This window comes from Oncorhynchus nerka, linkage group LG14 (assembly GCF_034236695.1).
Source record: "Oncorhynchus nerka isolate Pitt River linkage group LG14, Oner_Uvic_2.0, whole genome shotgun sequence".
Taxonomy (NCBI): Eukaryota; Metazoa; Chordata; class Actinopteri; order Salmoniformes; family Salmonidae; genus Oncorhynchus; species Oncorhynchus nerka.
This window is the reverse complement of record NC_088409.1, coordinates 32,399,195-32,421,355: the sequence shown is the minus strand read 5'-3', so window position 1 is coordinate 32,421,355 and position 22,161 is coordinate 32,399,195. Positions and strand designations below refer to the sequence as shown.

The window sequence follows — 22,161 nt, the reverse complement described above, 5'->3', positions numbered from 1 at the left end:
TTGATGCACCTGTACTGACCTCGCTTTCTGGATGGAAGCGTGGTGAACAGGCAGTGGCTCGGGTGGTTATCGTCCTTGATGATCGTTTTTGCCTTCCTGTGACATCGGGTGTTGTAGGTGTCCTGGAGGGTATGTAGTATGCCCCCGGTGATGCATTGTGCAGACCGCATCACCCTCTGGAGAGCCCTGCGGTTGTGGGCGGTGCAGTTGCCGTACCAGGTGTTGATACAGCCCAATAGGATGCTCTCGATGTAAAAGTTAGTGAGGGTTTTCGTGACAAGCCACATCTTTTCAGACACCTGAGGTTAAAGAGGCGCTGTTGCGCCTTCTTCACCACACTGTCTGTGTGTGTGGACCATTTCAGTTTGTCGGTGATGTGTACATCGAGGAACTTAAAACTTTTCACCTTCTCCACTGCTGTCCCATCGATGTGGATAGGGGGGATGCTCCCTTTGCAGTTTCCTGAAGTCCACGATCATCTCTTTTGTTTTGCTGACATTGAGTGAGAGGTTATTTTCCTAACACTACACCCTGAGGGCCCTCACCTCCTCCCTGTAGAATGTCTCGTCATTGTTGGTAATCAAGCCTACCACTGTTGTGTCATCTGCAAACTTGATGATTGAGTTGGAGGTGTGCATGGCCATGCAGTCGTGGGTGTACAGGGAGTACAGGAGGGGGCTGAGAACACACCCTTGTGGGGCCATAGTGTTGAGGATCAGCGGAGTAGAGATGTTGTTTCCTACCTTCACCACCTGGGGGGCGGCCTGTCAGGAAGTTTAGGACCCAGTTGCACACTTCATGATGACAGAAGTGAGTGCTACAGGGTGTTAGTCATTTAGTTCAGTTACCTTGGCTTTCCTGGGAACAGGAACAATAGTGGCCTACTTGAAGCATGTGGGGACAGCAGACTTGGATAGGGATTGATTGAATATGTCCGTAAACACACCAGTCAGCTGGTCTGAGAAATGCTATGAGGACGTAGCTAGGGTTGCTGTCTAGGCGGGCAGCATTGCGAGGGTTAACACGTTTAAATCTTTTCTCACGTCGGTCACGGAAAAGGAGAGCCCACAGTCTTTGGTAGCGGGCCGTGTGGCTCTGTATTCTCCTGAAAGCGCACAAATAAGTTGTTTAATTTGTCTGAAAGCAAGACGTCGATGTCCGCGACGGGGCTGGTTTTCTTTTTGTAATCCATGATTGTCTGTAGACCCTGCCACATACGTCTTGTGTTTGAGCAGTTGAATTGCGACTCCACTTTGTCTCTATACGGACATTTTGCTTGTTTGATTGCCTTACGTAGGGAATAACTACACTGTTTGTATTCGGCCATATTCCCAGTTGCCTTGCCATGATTAAATGCGGTGGTACATGCTTTCAGTTTTGCGCAAATGCTGCCATCAATTCACGGTTTCTGGTTAGGGAAGGTTTTAATAGTCACAGTGGGTACAACATCTCCTATAGACTTCCTTATAAACTTGCTCACCGAGTCAGCGTATACGTCAATGCTGTTCTCTGAGGCTACCCGGAACGTATCTCAGTCCACGTGATCGAATCAATCTGGGAGCGTGGAATCCGATTGATCAGACCAGCGTTGGATAGACCTAAGCATGGGTGCTTCTTGTTTCTTGTTTTAGTTTCTGCCTATAGGAGGGGAGCAACAAGATGGAGTGGTCAGATTTTCCAGAAGGAGGACGGGGGAGGGCCTTGTATGCATCGCGGAAGTTAGAGTAGCAATGGTCGAGCGTGTTTTGCTCGCTCGTTTGCATAAAGTCCTGTGAAGTTCCTTGATGGCTGTCTTGGTATCTGTTTGTGGGGGGATATACACAGCTGGGATGATAACCAAGGAAAGTTATCTTGTGAGATAATACGGTCGGCATTTGATTGTGAGGAATTCTAGGTCAGGTGAACAAAAGGACTTAAGTTCCTGTATGTTGTTGTGATTACACCATGAGTCGTTAATCATGAAACATACACCCCCGCCCTTCTTCTTACCAGAGAGATGTTTATTCCTGTCGGCGCGATGCACTGAAAATCCTGTTCGCTGTACTGACTCCAACAGCATGTCCCAAGCTAGCCATGTTTCCGTGAGACAGAGTATGTTACAATCCCGGATATCTCTTTTGAAAGCAACTCTTGCCCTGACTTCTTTGGCTTTGGGACTGGACATTATTGAGTAATATACTCGGAAACGGTGGGTGGTGTGCGTACATCCGAAGCCTCACTAGAAGCCCGCCTTGGCATCCTCTCCTCCGGCGGCGTTGTTTTGGGTCGGCCTCTGGAATCAGTTCAAGTGCCCTGGGAGGTGCAGACAAAGGATCCGCTTTGGGAAAGTTGTATTTCTGGTCGTAATGCTAGTTGTGCTGGTAAGTTGACGTCTCTCTGATATCCAATAGTTCTTCCCAGCTGTATGTAATAACACTTCAAGGTTTTCTGGGCTAACAACGTAAAAAATATTACGTAAAAAAACAAAATACTGCACAGTTTCCTAAGGATTAGAAGCAAAGCTGCCATCTGTATCGGCGCCATCTGTATGTGTTTTTGGTGACATGGGAGTTGCACTTCATGTGTGTTAATCGGTTTTTGTGGTTAGGTAGTTGTGTGTAGTGTTGTGTGTATTTTGCTGATTGTGTGTTATGTTGTTTGTTATTTCCTCAGGCAGATTAGATGAATAATGAATTTTCTCTCGACATGGAAGACAGGCCGTAATTAAGGAGAGAGGAGTGAGGCAAAGAGCCACTGGTCTGACACACACACACACACAAACCGCACCACATGGTACACACATGACACACACACAGTGGTGGCAAAAGTACCCAATTGTCATACTTGAGTAAAAGTCAAGATAGCTTAATAGAAAATGACACAAGTAGGCCATTATTGTAAATAAGAATTTGTTCTTAACTGGCGTGCCTATTTAAATAAAGGTTAAAAAAATATATTATAATAATAATTAAATGAATACTTTTGGGAGTAAGGGATTTATTTTTCTTGTTTCTTTAGGAATGTAGTGAAGTAAAAGGAAAAATAGTCAAAAATATAAATAAAGTACAGACACCACAAAAAAACTACTTAATTAGTACTTAAATTAAGTACTTTACACCACTGCACACGCACGCGCACACACACACACACCCGGAGGGTTAGGGCCTCTGCAGCTCCTCATGGGTGAGAGTGGTGGGGTTTGTTACCAGATCACAGGGCTGTCATTGACTATTTATTTTAGTCCCCACAATCCAACTTTTATGCTGCGCGCTGGGGAGTGGGGAATCAAAGATTCCTTTCATTTCGGCAGCACTCAGTGGCCTCAGATCACGTTTTTCCCATCCCGACGCAGCTCTCGCCCTGTGCGCCCCTGCGCAGTGTCAGCGTTGGGGCAGGGATGCGCTCCGTCGCCGCGGTAAATTGTACGCTTTGTACTTCACTGACAGAGGGAGAAATAGCAGTCATTTCCGTCTGATAGCCCGGGGGTTGTTGCAACCCTCATTTACTCTCTCTCTCCGATCTACCAGAATATGAGACTGAGGCACTGTTTACACAGCAAGCATAAACCGCGTCATATAGTTGATGCATGCAGGCAATGAGCTAGATTCCATCCCAAATTCTTGAACTTTCACTGACCTAAATGTCCTGATATTAAACACATATTATTACAGTTTTTGAAATACTGCACAAGATAATTATCGTTTCATCCACATAGTTTTCTGCCACTCCCATTACACTTGTGCTACATGGCACTCCCATCTGCCACTCCCATTACACTTTTCCTACATGGCACTCCCATCTGCCACTCCCATTACACTTGTCCTACATGGCACTCCCATCTGCCACTCCCATTACACTTGTCCTACATGGCACTCCCATCTGCCACTCCCATGACACTTGTCCTACATGGCACTCCCATCTGCCACTCCCAACACACTTGTCCTACATGGCACTCCCATTATACTTGTCCTACATTGCACTCCCATTATACTTGTCCTACATGGCACTCCCATAACACTTGTCCTACATGGCACTCCCATAACACTTGTTCTACATGGCACTCCCATAACACTTGTCCTACATGGCACTCCCATTACACTTGTCCTACATGGCACTCCCATTATACTTGTCCTACATGACACTCCCATTTGACTTGTCCTACATGGCACTCCCATCATACTTGTCGTACATGACACTCCCATTTTACTTGTCCTACATGGCACTCCCATTATACTTGTCCTACATGGCACTCCCATTACACTTGTCCTACATGGCACTCCCATTTTACTTGTCCTACATGGCACTCCCATAACACTTGTCCTACATGGCACTCCCATTACACTTGTCCTACATGGCACTCCCATAACACTTGTTCTACATGACACTCCCATTTTACTTGTCCTACATGGCACTCCCATTATACTTGTCCTACATGGCACTCCCATAACACTTGTCCTACATGACACTCCCATTTTACTTGTCCTACATGGCACTCCCATTATACTTGTCCTACATGGCACTCCCAGAGGCTTACCATTTTGATACGCACCATCCTCGTATTGTTTTTCCATTTGATCAATTAAAGCTCAAATAAATCCTCACACACCGTTTTGCATAGAAGTTGAATTCAGTGGTATGGATGAAATAATTCATTCATTGATTCCCCTGTTCCCCATGCTACAGGTCTCACCTCACCTCGACTTGGAGATCCACCGGGCGCTGGGTCGGGTCCATCCATCGGTCGTTGTGCAGGTCCCCTGTTGCTTTAAGCAGTGTGTTTTTTCGACCAACAGGAGGCGTGTCTTCCCCACGGCCGGAGCGGAGCGCAGCAAGACGCGAGTCTGAAGGAACCGATCTGGCTCGTCTCTCTATCGGAACAAATCAACTACTTTCTCAGCTCATTCTAATCGAAGGTAAGCGTCGCATCCTTTTTTATATTTTTATGATTGTCTTTCCGTTATTTGTGCAATTTAACAGCTTGTACTCCCCTCTGCTTGGGCGTGTAAGGTTCGAATGCCTAGTATGTAGGATTTTACAGGTGAGACAGAAGTGAGAGAATTAAGCTATCCACCTCGTCTCTTTTATCGAAGAAATTACACAAAACGTGACGATTATACATCACACCAAGCCTCCCGATCTACACAGGTTCATTTACACGAGCCTACTTGAAGTTTAATGCTGTATTTATATTTTGGGAATGCGGCGCGTCGTGTCAATGTGCGCTCTGCGCACCTCTGCCAGTAGAAACAATGAAAATGTCTTAAAAGGTTACGACTTGTTAATAGGACAAAACACTGTAGATACTTGTATGTCTTCCTTCGACTCCTATTTCAAATGCGTGTCCCCTCTCGAGTCCCTCCTCTCGTTGCTGATGCATACAATGTCGTGGGGTTGAAAAGACATTAATGGGGTCATTAAATGTATACCGTACAAATCGTGGCTGACAGTGGCGTTGAAGTTATCCGCTTTATGAATGATCCATAGATAATGTGTAATCAGGCTGGGTGGAAAGGAACCGACTGGCTGCGCATGTAAATTCCACAGCGGATGAGCACATAACCCGCGCGCACCACAGCCTGAAATCAAGTTCATGATCAGATGGTAGATGGTTAATTGCACAGTGCCATAAAACAGCACCGATGATGCCCAAAGTGCTATTTGGAAAGCTCGTACAAAGTAACCAGTAAAGGCTGGTCGTTAAACTGGGATATGTATAAGAATCTCTGCTGAAATAGTTTGCGTTTACAAATGGCATCCGTGCCAACTGATTCGCTCATTGCGCGCCACTGGCTTTATGTGTATAACGTTTTAAAGCATTTGACTTAGCCTACAAAAGTTAAAATATGACATTGACAATGTTTTCATTTAGTAATGGCCGAAGAAAAAAAGACAAAACATTTCAGTGTAATTGTATTTATCTTCATGGATCCCATGCGTAATTTCCTCATACTCGGTCTGCTGAATGGTATTCCAAAACTAGATGGAAAAATATATATATATTGGAACGGGTTAGTTTAAATAGAAACGAGGCGTATATTGTTTCTTTATAAACAAGTAAACAGTTAAAAGTCACTGCGTTTATCCTCAAAAATACCTCGGAAGCATTTATCCATATCCGTCACCCCATTTAATGTACATTATATGACACCTAGGCACTATAGGTTAATTACATTTGAATCACCATAAATCCCTGTCGACCGTTGTCTTTTCACTGGGTCATCTCGGCACATTTGTATTATTTATTATTGAGGGAGAGTGAAAAGACACTTTCTTACCCATATTTGGACATGGAACGGCACTCGGGGTTTAAGTCAACATTTAAATACCTAGCTATATGTGCAAGTTACACAAGGAATTAAACGAGACATCATATGGCTTTACATAAGAGAATGAATCCGATCACACCAGTCTTTGGAAAAACAGATAATGGGTCGGTTTGTCAAACGGAGAAAGAAAGGAGTTATTAAGTAGGCGTTTGTCTTACTTTCAGTCAAGCTGATTGAGTCAATTTGCATGACTTGAAAATATTAGTGACGCCATTGGAGGCTACACCATCGAAAATCCACCCGGGTTCTCGTGCAGCAGTCTCAAACACGGACTGCAATAAAGGTGCTTCACAGCCCCTCGTATATTTCTCGGGCGGCTTGAAACGCAGACGCAAGCAGCTCTCCTGTTCGGAAATCCTTGTCGAATGCTCTCGGGAGCTGTTAATTAAATGACGACAGAAGCTATATGCAACTCTGAATTTTCAAAGTGAAAAAAAGAAAGACAAAGAAACATTAATTTTATCCTCAGCCAAACACTGGTTGGGCTATATGTAAAGTTAGGTCTAATTCGAGTAGTGTTCGAAGGTTACCGCGACGCTGTCCATGGTGCTGAAATCCACGCTGCACAATCCTACAGATATGGCCAGTGAAGGTGAATACAACTATACCTGGCGTGGGTTTATTGAAAAGGAACACAAATATATTGCATCTACTGAATAGACCTAATGACACAAATAAAATGCTAATGATTAATCTATCTATCTATATGATTAATACATATACATGAATGAAACAGTATCATGCTTTTAGAGATAAACATGACATCCAAGTCTTTAATAACTGTTGCCTGTACTTTTGGACTGTGTGTAGAATAGGCTAGTCCTGCCCGTTACCAGCGTGATGTCGTACCCTTTATGGTCCTGGGGTTTAGATTGTATGACAAATACAATGTTAAAGTGGTTTTAGGTGTTATCTATATCTTAAAGACTCTGCTTAACGACTTAACGACTCAAGACAATATAATTGTCATCTGTAATCATATTCCTAGACTTAGGCCTATGAAACAGAACACAGATTCTTGAAATTTGAAGTTAATCGATGACAAAAAATCATGGCATTCTAATGGTAGAACTTCACAAGTAATTGAACAACAAGCCTACTTTGATATTGGCTGTATAACGTTTTAATTACATGAGCTGCGAATAAATCTATTTCACAACTTCGAATATACATTTTTAAATGAAAGTTCTACAATGCTATAATCTTCAGCCCATGTTATTGACAATTGTCTAACAGTACACTCCTAGAAAAAAGGTTCTGGATAGAACCAAAAAGGGTTCTATGCTTGCATCATATATGGCACCCCCAAAGGTTCTATATAGAAGCGGAATTAGTTCCAAATAGAACCCTATATGGAACCAATTGTGGTTCAGTGAAGAAGAACCCCTGGGGTTCTGATAATAGAACCCTATAAAAGGGTTCTAAATATAATCTTTAGGGGTGCCATATATGAAGCAAGAAATATAACACTTTTTGGTTCTATTCTGAACCTTTTTTCTAAGAGTGTATAATGCCAAAACTAGCAGAACTAGAAAATCGAAAAGCACGTCTTTCTCAGTGACAGCATAGCTCTGTGAAAAAAATGATTAGCTCAGCAATAGGCTATTCATCAAAATTGGACTTGTGACAGTTTTGGTTCACAAACCTCTCACACGACTCCAAGGCTGAGCAATTCCGATCTAGAGAGGCAATCTTTTTAACATCAAAGATTGATTTTAAAACCGCTCGGGCATGGCACCAGTCCACTGGCAGCAGCCACGGCCATTGAATGAACCGAGCAAAACCGTGAATAACATAACGAGAGTACCGGGTGCCAGCATGAGACACCCGGGGAAAGATGGCCATTTCGATGTCAGATATAGATCGAAAGCGATGTGTGTTCGGCAGCACCTGCGAAATATACCCAGTCTCTCTCGCGCTCACACTAATCTTGGCTCGACGTCAGATGCTGTGCGGCAGTGCAGCAGAATGCTAGCTACAGACAGCTGAGACTGCCTGGAAGGTTTAGGCTCGCTAGTCTGCTGCAATTCTGCCAGCGCGCCAGCGTTCGTCTCTAGAGACTGGATTTTGACTGGGCAACTCAAAACCCCCTTCTCCCTCTTTTCATGTCCATCTCTCTTTCAGACCGCCCGTGAATGGATTTCTCCCGGATTTGCCCAGACTAACATGGATGCCCCACCGTTAGCTGAGTGGGAAGGTTGTTTTTTGGCGCAGTGAGCTGGACACGCAGCGCTTGCTAATGGATCTGGGGAAACGAATGATACCTTCTCCCTGACTGACCATGCCGTGATCTTGCGCGTGGGCCGTCACCCTGCTTAACGTCAAAAGAAACATTTCGGGGGAATCTACCGATCCAGGGAATAAATAGTGTGGCATCACACAGACACCATGAAGATTACCTCCCCACTCATAAGTAAAGCGAGATTCAGGTGCACCGTCAGGCTTCTACTGCTGCTATTACTATGTGTGGGATATTCTCGCGGGATGCCACACGTTTTAAGATTTGGTAAGATTGTTATTTTCTTTCTCTTACTGTCTTGATGTAGTAGCCTAGCTATTCCCTAACTCTGTAACTGTTGCCATTTCATGGCTGGGCGCCATAGTTGTCTTGTATACTTCCTAGTGGACGTGTTGCCGTGACCCCACGGGTCCTCTTGTCCCAGACTTTTTAGAGTGAGCTCGTGCGCCCCGGAGCCACATCCCCTCAATGACTGCTACCCCTTTGCACGGTGTTGTTTATCACAGCTGTCTAGGGACATTTCCTTGTCTATTTTGTCCTCGAAACCTTTATGCATGACATCATTTCCATGCAGAATAATCCGACAGCAGACTAGTACAACTGCAGTCCATATATAAACATATATAGCCTACAATTATCCTTGCATAGCTGGATTTGATCATCATTTGTGGACCTTGTTTCAAATTTGCGATGGAGGAAAAACAACTTCCAAATAGCAGTGTCCGATTATGTCTTCATACCAAAGTGCCGGGTTGTTGGTGAATAATTTATGTTGGAGAATAAATTATTGGTGGAACTTGTTGCCATGGTGCTGATATTTCTAAGTTTGCATAATAAACCTAGTGTGTGTGTGTGTGTGAGAGAGAGAGAGAGAGAGCGAGAGAGAGAATGAGAACGAGAGAGAGCATGCAGTCAAAAATCTTGCAACAGTTGGCAACAATGTGGGGCCCTTGTTGATCATTACCTCACATTAATGTTAGTTACATAGATATTTGGATCATATAGGCCTATTCATGGCCGACATCAACACAAGACCCATTCTTGTTATAGACACAATCAAAATAAGGATGAATCCTGATTGACGAAATGCGCGCGAAACTCAGGTTTAGCGCCAAACCCCCCATCCATTGAAACTTATATTTACACGTCCATTTCTCGAAGTATGATTTGGCCGATTATGAACAGAAAGAACCCTAACCAACCAAGCCATGTAGTTGAATATGAGTGCAGTGCTGTCAATGCCTACGCAACCACTGAACACAGCGAGCAATGATGGTGACAGCCAGCAGCGTGACGCAAAGGATACATGATTTTGTTTGATCTTGCCTTTCATTGTACGCTGTGAGTCCTGACACGTTACTATTAGCAACCATTTAAAGAAATGCATTGTTCTAACTGAGCACATCTCTTCCAATGTCGACTCCAAGGCAAGACTCTGTATAGGCCCATAGAAAAACATAGGGTAGGCTATCAGTGTATAGTATTGCACATGTATATAGGCTACCTTGTGCACTTGCGTAGCCCTGAAGGCCTTCACTGTTCTAAAGAACGCATGTGTAAAAGGGTAGGAAATGTGATCAGCAGTTTTCAGGGGGAACTGTAACTGTACATACAGTGTCTTGCAAAACTATTCACCCCTTCTTGGAAATTTTCCTATTTTGTTGCATTACAACCTGTAATTTTTAAATTTTTTAATAAAAAAATGTACCCCTTTTTCTCCCCAATTTCGTGGTATCCAATTGTTTTAGTAGCTACTATCTTGTCTCATCGCTACAACTCCCATACGGGCTCGGGAGAGACGAAGGTTGAAAGTCATGCGTCCTCCGATATACAACCCACCCAAGCCGCACTGCTTCTTAACACAGCGCGCATCCAACCCGGAAGCCAGCCAGCGCGCACTGTGCCCGGCCCGCCACAGGAGTCGCTGGTGCGCGACGAGACAAGGATATCCCTACCTGCCAAGCCTCCCCTAACCCGGACGACGCTAGGCCGGTTACGACTTGTTTCAAAAATGTAAAAAAACACACAAAAAAACAGAAATGTGGTGCTTGCATATGTATTCACCCCCTTTGCTATAAAGCCCCCAAATAAGATCTGATGGAACCAATTACCTTCAGAAGTCACGTAATTAGATAAATAAAGTCCACCTGTGTGCAATCTAAGCATCACATGATCTGTCACATGATCTCAGTATATATATATACACACCTGTTCTGAAAGGCCCGAGAGTCTGCAACACCACTAAGCACGGGGCACCACCAAGCAAGCGGCATCATGAAGACCAAGGAGCTCTCCAAACAGGTCAGGGACAAAGTTGTGGAGAAGGACAGATCAGGATTGGGTTATAAAAAAATATACGAAACTTTGAACATCCCATGGAGCACCATTACATCCATTATTTAAAAAATGGAAAGAATATGGCACAACAATATATGGCACAACAACAATATCACAACAAACCTGCCAAGAGAGGGCCGCCCACCAAAACACACAGACCAGGCAAGGAGGGCATTAATCAGAGAGGCAACAAAGAGACCAAAGATATCCCTGAAGGAGCTGCAAAGCTCTACAGCGGAGATTGGAGTATCTATCCATAGGACCACTTTAAGCCATACACTCCACAGAGCTGGGATTTACAGAAGAGTGGCCAGAAGAAAAGCCATTGCCTAAAGAAAAAATAAGCAAACATGTTTGGTGTTTGCCAAAAGGAATGTGGGAGATTCCCCAAACATATGGAAGATGGTACTCTGGTTAGATGAGACTGCATTTGAGCTTTTTGGCCATCAAGAAAAATGCTATGTCTGGCGCAAACCCAACACCTCTCATCACACCGCAACATGCTGTGGGTATGTTTTTCATCGTCAGTGCCTGGGAAACTGGTCAGAATTGAAGGAATGATGGATGGCGCTAAATACAGGGAAATTCTTGAGGGAAACCTGTTTCAGTCTTCAAGAGATTTGAGACTGGGACGGAGGTTCACCTTCCAGCAGGACAATGACCCTAAGCATACTGCTAAAGCAACACTTTGGTGGTTTAAGGGGAAACATTTAAATGTCTTGGAATGGCCTTGTCAAAGCCAAGACCTCAATCCAATTGAGAATCTGTAGTATGACTTCAAGATTGCTGTACACCAGCGGAACCCATCCAACTTGAAGGAGCTGGAGCAGTTTTGCCTTGAAGAATAGGCAAAAATCCCAGTGGCTAGATGTGCCAAGCTTATAGAGACACACCCCAAGAGACTTGCAGCTGTAATTCCTGCAAAAGGTGTCTCTGCAAAGTATAGACTTTGGGGGACTTTGTTTGTTTCACCCCAAAAATATTTTGCATCTTCAAAGTGGTAGGCATGTTGTGTAAATCAAATGATACGAACCCCCCCCAAAATCTATTTTAATTCCAGGTTGTAAATCAACAAAATAGGAAAAATGCTAAGTGGGTGAATACTTTCGCAAGCCACCGTATACAATTATCTGTACCCGCTCACTGCTTCACAGTCGTTCATGTGATTTCTGTCATTTACTTTATCCCGCTAAGGAATTATACATCACACTGTATTCACCCGTCCACTGTAACTGTAGCCTGTCAGATTTTCAGAAACACACACACACACACACACACACACACACACACACACACACACACACACACACACACACACACACACACACATGCACGTGCTCACCGGAGGCCCTGATTGAAATGCACACAGCATCCGCACAAGCTGCCACTATGGCAACAAGCTGGGCCTCTGCTGCTACCACGCGTCAATCTGACAGCGCTGTCTCACTAACAGTAGAACGGGGAGAGTTGTCGGGAAGCATTAAGTCCTCCATATCGTCTGTGCTTCAACCACACTCTCCCCTCCTCCCCCTTAGTAATCCATCTCTGTGTGTGCCCCCGGATAATCTTTCTGCCTGAAGATACGCTTTCTATACACTTACACTTGTGTTCACAAAGTTATAATCTTCAAACTACCCCTTATATGCCTCGCTAGGACGGCCATGCCGGCTATACGTTGCAGGCCCAGAGGGAAAGTTTCACTGCTTTATTCTACTAGAGCAGAAACACACGATTAGTCGAATGATTGTTAAAGGAGCAGCTTTCTTTTGGCTGCCGATGTGAAAGGTGAAAGACGGTGTTATCCTGCTTTACATGTCGTTAGGGTTATAGGACAGAGTTATCCTTTTTGAGGACACAACGCTGTATACAGCTAACATCAGCGGAGGCTGCTGAGGGGAGGACGGCTCATAATAATGGCTGGAATGGAGTAAATGGAATGGAAAGACATGTAAGACCATTTGGAAGAATAGTAACATTCAATGTTTATGTTAATAATACTAATTATGTGCTTCTATTATACTGTAATATATACAGTACCAGTCAAAAGTTTGGACACACCTTCTCATTCAAGGGTTTTTCTTTATTTGTACTATTTTCTACATTGTAGAATAATAGTTAAGACATCAACACTATGAAATAACACATATGGAATCATGTAGTAACCAAAAAAGTGTTAAACAAATCAAACTATATTTTAGATTTTAAATTCTTCAAAGTAGCCACCCTTTGCTTTGATGACAGCTTTGCACACTCTTGGCACTCAACCAGCTTCATGAGGAATGCTTTTCCAACAGCCTTGAAGGAGTTCCCTCATATGCTGGGCACTTGTTGGCTGCTTTTCCTTTACTCTGCGGTGCAACTCATCCCAAACCATCTCCATTGTGTTGAGGTCGCGTGATTGTGAAGGCCAGGTCATCTGAAACAGCACTCCATCACTCTCCTTCTTAGTCAAATAGCCATTACACAGCCTGGAGGTGTGGTGGGTTATTGTCCTGTTGAAAAACAAATGATAGTCCCATTAAGTGCAAACCAGATGAGATGGCATATCGCTGCAGAACGCTGTGGTATGCATGCTGGTTAAGTGTTCATTGAATTCTAAATAAATCACAGACAGTGTCACCAGCAAAGCACCCCCACACCATCACACCTCCTCCTCCATGCTTCACGGTGGGAACCACACATGCGGAGAGCATCCATTCACCTACTCAGAGAGCATCCATTCACCTACTCTGTGTCTCACAAACACACAGCAGTTGGAACCAAAAACCTCACATTTGGACTCATCAGACCAAAGGACAGATTTCCCCCAGTCTAATGTCCATTGCTCGGGTTTCTTGGCCCACCAAGTATCTTATTATTATTGATGTCCTTTAGTAGTGGTTTCTTTGCAGCAATTCAACCATGAAAGCCTAATTCACACAATCTCCTCTGAACAGTTGATGTTGAGATGTGTCTGTTATTTGAACTCTGTGAAGCATTTGTTTGGGCTGCAATCTGAGGTGCAGTTAAATCTATTGAACTTTTCTTCTGCAGCAGAGGTAACTCTGGGTCTTCCTTTCCTGTGGCAGTCCTCATGAGAGCCAGTTTCATCATATTGCTTGATGATTTTTGTGACTGCACTTGAAGAAACTTTCAAAGTTCTTGAAATTTTCCGCATTGACTGACCTTCATGTCTTAATGTGGTGATGGACTGTCATTTGTCTTTTCTTATTTGAGCTGTTCTTGCCATAATATGGACTTGGTCTTTTACCAAATAGGGCTATCTTCTGATTACCACCCTGCTTTGTCACAGCACAACTATTTGGCTCAAACACATTAAGAAGGAAAGAAATTCCACAAATTAACTTATAACAAGGCACACCTGTTCATTGAAATACATTCCAGGTGACAAACTCATGAAGCTGGTTGAGAGAATAGCAAGAGTTTGCAAAGCTGTCATCAAGGCAAAGGGTCATTTTGAGCCTGTAATCAAACCCACAAATGCTAATGCTCCAGATACTCAACTTGTCTAAAGAAGCCCAGTTGTATTGCTTATTTAATCAGCACGACAGTTTTCAGCTGTGCTAACATAATTGTAAAAGGGTTTTCTAATGATCAATTAGCCTTTTAAAATGATAAACTTGGAATAGCTAACACAACGTGCCATTAGAATAAAGGAGTGATGGTTGCTGATAATGGGCCTCTGTACGCCTATGTAGATATTCCATTAAAAATCTGCTCTTTCCAGATACAATAGTCATTTACAACACTAACAATGTCTACACTGTATTTCTGATCAATTTGATGTTATTTTAATGGACAAAAAATTAGCTTTTCTTTCAAAAACAAGGACATTTCTAAGTGACCCCAAACTTTTGAACGGTAGTGTGTATATATATATATATATATATATATATATATATATATATATATCTCATCACATTCTATCACTGTTTCTGGGATGAAGACTGGAGCCTTTCTGGGCAAGCAAAGACAGGCATGCAGGCAGGCAGGCAGGCAGGCAGGCAGGCAGGCAGGCAGGCAGGCAGGCAGGCAGGCAGGCAGGCAGGCAGGCATGCAGGCAGGCAGGCAGGCAGGCAGGCAGGCAGGGCCCACCCCTTCAGCTTTTGGCTGTGGACATTGTGTTAATCAAGAAAGAATAACAATCTGATTGTTTTTTTTATCTCCCAAAAGACATCATGTCAGTATCCATATCTAGAATTGCTGTCTATATGTTGCCTGTATACCGTTATCTAAACATATGCGCTTTGCACAGTCCTCCTGGAGGCTTGATTGATTTAGAATAGGAGGATATGTATCGCTCGTCTGTTCCAGTCAGCCTCTACTGTGTGTTCATCAATAGGGTATAACCTCTGGAAGCTCTGATAAACTGAGCGAAGGTAAGGTCAGGTGTGTTGGTCATAGGGTTGTATGTATGGAGGGGAAGTCAGCAGTTTAGTATCTAATGAATATGTACAGCAGACTAAAATGATAAATACTCCCAGTCCTTCACACAACAACTTTCTAAATGCTTTCAGGAAAAAGAGCCTGTCAATAACACAGAAAAGCCTGACACTACACACACAGAACAATAGATCCCTCCACCGCCCTCCTTCCTCTCCCCTCAAATAATTTGTAAATAAGAAGATTTGCGGCAGAGAATTGCGAGCTACTTAGATGCGTGGCTAAGCGGATCATTGAGCGGAGCGGGGGAGAGTTAGTGGTTAGGTATGAAATGGAGGTGATTGGCAGAACCAGTCTCTATTGAACGCCTGGCTAATGTGTTCAGATGATCTGTTTACAGTTTAGAGCCATCATTAGGAGGGGAGAATTGTTTGGACACACACACACACACACATGCACACGTACACATTGTTTGGACACGCACACATTGTTTGGACACACACACACACACACACACACACACACATGAACACGCACATTCTATATATATATATATATATATATGTATATACAGATATGAAGTGGGAGATGGAGATATGAGTGATTATAAAAGCCCACATGGCCATTTCACATCTGCCAGTAAATGAGCTCTCCAACTGTTCTCACTTGATGGGTTATGTGGCTCGGAGGTGTGAAGCAGACTGTCAAAAGAGGGGTTTATACAGCAACTATAATCAGGTAGGAAGTGAAATGAAATTCACTCCGCCACGCTGCAGGATGAGGTGCTGTTGTGGGAGGATTATTTAGAATATTTACTTGACAAAGAACATGGTGGCATGATAGTGTCCTGACTGTGATTCTGCTCTATATTATGCTGTGTATGTACTGTAGCTAGCATGTTGTTTCAGGTCAACTAGCTTCATTGATTCAACACATGGACTACTGAATACTATTGTTGAAGAGAGAGAGAGACAGAAATAGAGGACGAGAAAGAGAAAGCCATATACAGGTAAATGCTCAAATAAAGTATCTTAATAGGGTCGTTGGACCACCACTAGCCACAAGAACAACTTCAATGGGCCTTGGCGTCTGCGACACCATTCTACCACAAGAATGTTTATAATTTGGTGTTTTGTTAATGGCGGTGGAAAATGCTGTCCCAGGCGCCGCTCCAGAATCTTTGCCTGACGACTTAAACTTCATTCTTCCGCTGCTCTATGTTTACTACATACATACCATCATTTAAGTAATTTGTGGTGATGTCAAAATGAGGGTTGTACAAAATAATTTCATCAGCAATTGGATCATCTCTAACCAATCAGAGAATCAAAGCCAATGATGAATTAGGGTTAGGGAATTTTCGAAAACACCGCTTTATCCATGTGTGTTCTGGCTCTGGCCCAACCCATCGGTTTCTGGGACCAATCAGACAGCCTAGAAATGATCGGGGAGGTCCTCAGATCCAGACTCATTGTGGAGAAGAAATGAATGTCCGTGGGCGTGGCGTATTCATTTGGGTTGAGATCTGATTACTGACACACACACACACACACACACACACACACACACACACACACACACACACACACACACACACACACACACACACACACACACACACACACACACACACACAGCCTTTGAGACCCCTCAAAATAATGGTAAACTGAGCATTTTGACACATGATGGGATGTTAATTGCTTAAATAACTCTGGAACTGTGGAAGCACCTGCTTTCAATGTACTTTGTATCCCTCATTTACTCAAGTTCTTCCTTTATTTTGGCAGGAACTTGTATATATAGAGAGATATAATGGGATACTTGGAGTAAGAGGGGGAGAGGAGCGAAGAGCGGTTACTAGGCTGTTTCTCCTCTCTCTCTCGCTCTCTCTTTGACCAGTCTGTCCACCATGGAGCTGACTGTCCATTTGTCTAGAATGACCCCTGACCTCCAGCACTCCTCTGATGGGAACCACTAGTAAAGTGTGTGACTGCTCCCTTTGACCTCCTATAGTGGTAACAACATAAAGATACACATAAATTAGATATGTATTAGATTTGATTGTGATAGTATCCACCTCAAAGTGAAATCCCACTTTTTGATTTATATAATATTCATACAGTATATTAGGTACAGTATATTCATAATTACACCATCTATGTTGAAGTTAGTTTAGGTAATTGTGAGTGCATTACCAGCTTGTTTTTGCAATCAAATTAGAACATGAGAGGATAAACTGATACATCAAATCAAATTGTATTTGTCACATACGCCGAATACAACTGGTGTAGACTTTACCCTGAAATGCTTGTTTACGAGCCCTTCCCAACGATGCAGATTTGGTACAGGGAGTACCAGTACCAGATCAATGTGCAGAGGTACGAGGTATTTGAGGTAGATACATTTAAATTTGATGAGTTTGCGGCATATTTCAGAGATAAGATAGCAAACAATGTGTATCAGTTAATCAAGACCTGGTGAGAAGTTTGATGATATGTACCTTAGTCTACCACATAAAGGCACTATGGAGTTATTTTCTCTGGTTGACGCAGACATGCTCAGGATGCCACAATTTAAGCCTTCTACCTGCCATCTCGATCCTATCCCCACAACCCTCTTCAAAAGAGCTTTTAATTACATATCTGAAGAAGTGCAAGCTATTGTTAATCACCCCCTGTTCACAGGCCCTTTCCCCCACTGCACTAAAAACTGCCATGTTGAAACCCCTTCTGAAGAAAAGTCATCTAGATTCTTCAGCTCTTAGCAAATCTCTAACCTTCATTTCTAAGCAAAATTCTGAAGAAATTGGTTTTCAAACAGCTAAATTATTTTTTAAGTACCAACTGTATTTGAGAAAAATTCCAATCTGTTTCTTGTGCCCACCACTGCACAGAGACTTTGTTAAAGTGGTAAAGGATCTTAGTGCCAACACAGATGCCAAACAGCTCTCTGTCCTACTCTTGGATTTAAGTGCTGCTTTTGATACTGTTGACCATGATGTCCTTCTGGACAGACTAGAGAGGTGGCTTGGCCACTCTGGTCCAGTTCTAAATTGGTTTAGGACCTATTTAACCGGTCAAGAGGTTCTGTCACCCATTGTGAACATAACTCAGAGAAAATAGATATCATATGTGGCGTTCTACAAGGTTCGATTCGGGGTCAGGTATGGTTCAGTTTATATGACCCCTTGGCAGCGTCATCAGAAAAGACAATATTGATTTTCACTGCTACGCAAACTTTACATTTCTGTGTCCCCAGTGGATTTCAGCTCCACAGATTATAAGACTGTATTAGTGATTTGAATACCTGGATGGCTCACAACTTCCTCCAGCTAAATCAAGACAAGACCAAGGTACTTATTATTGGAGTCTAAGGACAGAGAGAGAATCTGGCCGCAAATTTTAATTAGCAGGCAATGACGATAAAAAACATGTAAAAAACCTAGGTGTCATTTTAAATTCTGAACTCAATTTCGAATCACACATTAGGAATGTGACCAAAATAGATTTGAACCCGCCTGAGGAACATTTCCAAGGTGTGTCCTTTTCTCTCTCAGGCTAATACAGAGAGACTCATCCATACTTTTATTACAAGCAGACCTGACTACTGTAATGCTCTCCTGTCTGGTCTACCCAAAAAAATCCATTGGTCAACTGCAAAACATACAGAATGCTGCAATGCACATTACACCGGTTTTAAAGTCCCTGCACTGGCTGCCTGTGAGTTTTAGAATGAATTGTAAGATTATTCTATTGAAATCAATCCACGATTGTGCAGCCTAATACATGTCAGACATGCTTTTAAGTTATGTACCCAGTAGGTCCCTCAGGTCCTCTGGCACTGCCCTTTTAACTATCACAAAACCTAGGACCAAGAGGCATAGAGAGGCAGCTTTGAGTTATTATGCCCCCAGCTTCTGGAATAGCCTGCCAGAGAACCTGAGTGGGGCCAAAACTGTGGACATATTTAAAAGGGATCTTAAAACCTTCTTAGCTTTGCTTTTCCTTAGGGTGCTTTTTAGTCTTTTAGTTTGTATTGTTCTTCTTTAGTTTTTTCTCTGCTATATAAATAAAGCTTGATTTGATATGTATATGAAGGCAGGGTCAAGTGACTAGGCATCAGGATAGATAATAAATAAGAGTAAAATAAAGAACAGAGTAGCAGCAGCTAATGATGAGTGTAAAGGTAGTGTGTGTGTGTGTGTGTGTGTGTGTGTGTGTGTGTAATATGTATGCATGTGTGTTTGTGTTATGTCGGTATGCATGTGTGTGTTGTGTTTGTGTGCGTATGTGGTGTATGTGAAGTTGTGTGGGAGTGTCAATGTAGCGTGTGTGAGCGAGTGTGTATATGGTGTGTAAACAGTATATAGTCTAGTGAGTGTGTATATGGTGTGTATACATTATATAGTCTAGTGAGTGTGTATATGGTGTGTATACATTAAATAGTCTAGTGAGTGTGTATACAGTGTCATGACGTTGGCCTGGGGGTAGGTTTATGACAGTCATAAATACCTCTTCCCCCCTTTTTCCTCTCTCTACCCTACTGATGTTACATTTGCAAACCCCTTGGTTAACATAGAGATTCTGGGAACATCAGAAGGTGGGGGGAAATGAACTATATTCTGGTAATCAGACCAATTGAACATATGCGGTGGTACTTAATGAATATGATCGTAACGCTCGTCATTGGAATGAGGTGAGGACCAAAGCGCAGTGTGGTAAGTGTTCATCATTATATTTATTAAACAGAGAACACTAAACAAAATAACAAAAGGGAACGAAACGAAACAGTTCTGTAAGGTGACATACACATAACAGAAAACAATCACCCACACCACACAGGTGGGAAAAGGCTACCTAAGTATGATTCTCAATCAGAGACAACGAACGACACCTGCCTCTGATTAAGAACCATACCAGGCCAAACACAAAACCACAACATAGAAAAAAAGAACATAGACTACCCACCCAACTCACGCCCTGACCATACTAAAACAAAGACATAACAAAAGAACTAAGGTCAGAATGTGACAATGATCAGTTCGGTTGTCATCTGAGACATTTTCATCAATGATAAGATGACATAAACTCTATAGTGGAAAGTCTACACATCAGAGTTATCAGATTCACATGGAATTGTTGTTCAATTTAAATGTTTGAATATGAAATTATTCGTGATGGGATGAAATGTGATTTTAGCTTCTAAAATGTGAGATTTGTGTTTTCATAAGGTTAGGGCTCTGCTCAATCAGTGGCCCACCCCTGTGAAGGGACATGGGTTATTACATTTTTCAAACACCCCCTCCTTTCCCTTCCTATATAAAGCCTTGACGACAATATAACCTCCTGTTCCGAGGATGTGAGGACGACGGTCCGATGTCAGAATGGTTCAGATAATAACTATAGAATGAAGCCAACATCAGCGTGAGCTTTGGTTGCGAATGGTATGAACTTTAAACTCTTATTCACTACAGAAGTGATACCTCCTAGCCTTTGAGTTATCAACAGCAGCTGCAACCGAGGGTTAGGAACGAACAGATAGAGTATCTCGTTCACCACAATAACGTTACTACAACGTATCCAATTGACCAGCAGAGACATTCTTCAAAGGACAAAGGACTCGTTTTGGCAACACGGCCTTCCATCTCCCACCAACCTACTGAAGCACAGCTCAGAGTAAATATTTATTGCATTTTCCTTTTCCAAATGGGCAGTAATTTAGAATGCATAAGATACTGTATTTACGATAGCACAGCTTCTTCCGTTGTTACTCAGTCTTCCCGCTCTTTCACTCAAACCCAGCCACTTTTCTTTTGTGTAACAAGCTGTCATATCTGTTCCGCCCACTAGGGACGTTTTCCTTTATGAAGTCATTTGTAATCAAGTTATGATTAATTATGTGTATGTGTAATTCTGTGTGATTAGTTAGGTTTTTAGTAAATAAATAATTGAGCCCAATTTTGTATTGCTGATTCAACTTGTTAGTCAGGGTTCGTGCAGATAACCAAGAATTTACAACTTTCAGATGAGACTGAATTAAGGTGACGATTAATATTGACTGCTATTGATGTAAAATATTACTAGGTCTTTAAGAGTTTATTCGGAAGATAACAGCTCTATAAATATTATTTTGTGGTGCCCCAACTCTCCAGTTAATTACATTTACATGATTAGCTCAATCAGGTGATATTAATTACGGAGAAATTATTTTATAGAATAGCATGTCATATCACTTAATCCGGCATAGCCAAAGACATGACAACAGTATATAGCCTAGTGAGTGTGTATATCGTGTGTATACAGTATTTAGTCTAGTGAGTGTGTTTGTGGTGTGTATACAGTATATAGTTTAGTGAGTGTGTTTGTGGTGTGTATACAGTATATAGTCTAGTGAGTGTGTTTGTGGTGTGTATACAGTATATAGTCTAGTGAGTGTGTTTGTGGTGTGTATACAGTATATAGTCTAGTGAGTGTGTTTGTTTGTGTCTAGTGAGTTTGTTTGTATACAGTATATAGTCTAGTGAGTGTGTTTGTGGTGTGTATACAGTATATAGTCTAGTGAGTGTGTTTGTGGTGTGTATACAGTATATAGTCTAGTGAGTGTGTTTGTGGTGTGTATACAGTATATAGTCTAGTGAGTGTGTTTGTGGTGTGTATACAGTATATAGTCTAGTGAGTGTGTTTGTGGTGTGTATACAGTATATAGTCTAGTGAGTGTGTTTGTGGTGTGTATACAGTATATAGTCTAGTGAGTGTGTTTGTGGTGTGTATACAGTATATAGTCTAGTGAGTGTGTTTGTGGTGTGTATACAGTATATAGTCTAGTGAGTGTGTTTGTGGTGTGTATACAGTATATAGTCTAGTGAGTGTGTTTGTGGTGTGTATACAGTATATAGTC

General features: G+C 42.4%; 1 protein-coding gene across 2 annotated transcripts in view; it reads left to right on the top strand.

Moving 5' to 3' along the window:
• The first annotated feature begins 4,787 nt into the window (after positions 1 to 4,787).
• LOC115140899 (glutamate receptor ionotropic, kainate 2-like) overlaps positions 4,788 to 22,161 on the top strand; it is a 328,356-nt gene continuing 310,982 nt past the window's right edge. For both annotated transcript variants that reach the window (XM_065028000.1, XM_065028001.1), the window contains exons 1-2: positions 4,788 to 4,892; positions 8,430 to 8,811. In XM_065028000.1, coding sequence (XP_064884072.1) covers positions 8,694 to 8,811 — 118 coding nt within the window. In that variant the 5' untranslated portion in view covers positions 4,788 to 4,892; positions 8,430 to 8,693. The remainder of the gene's footprint in view (positions 4,893 to 8,429; positions 8,812 to 22,161) is intronic.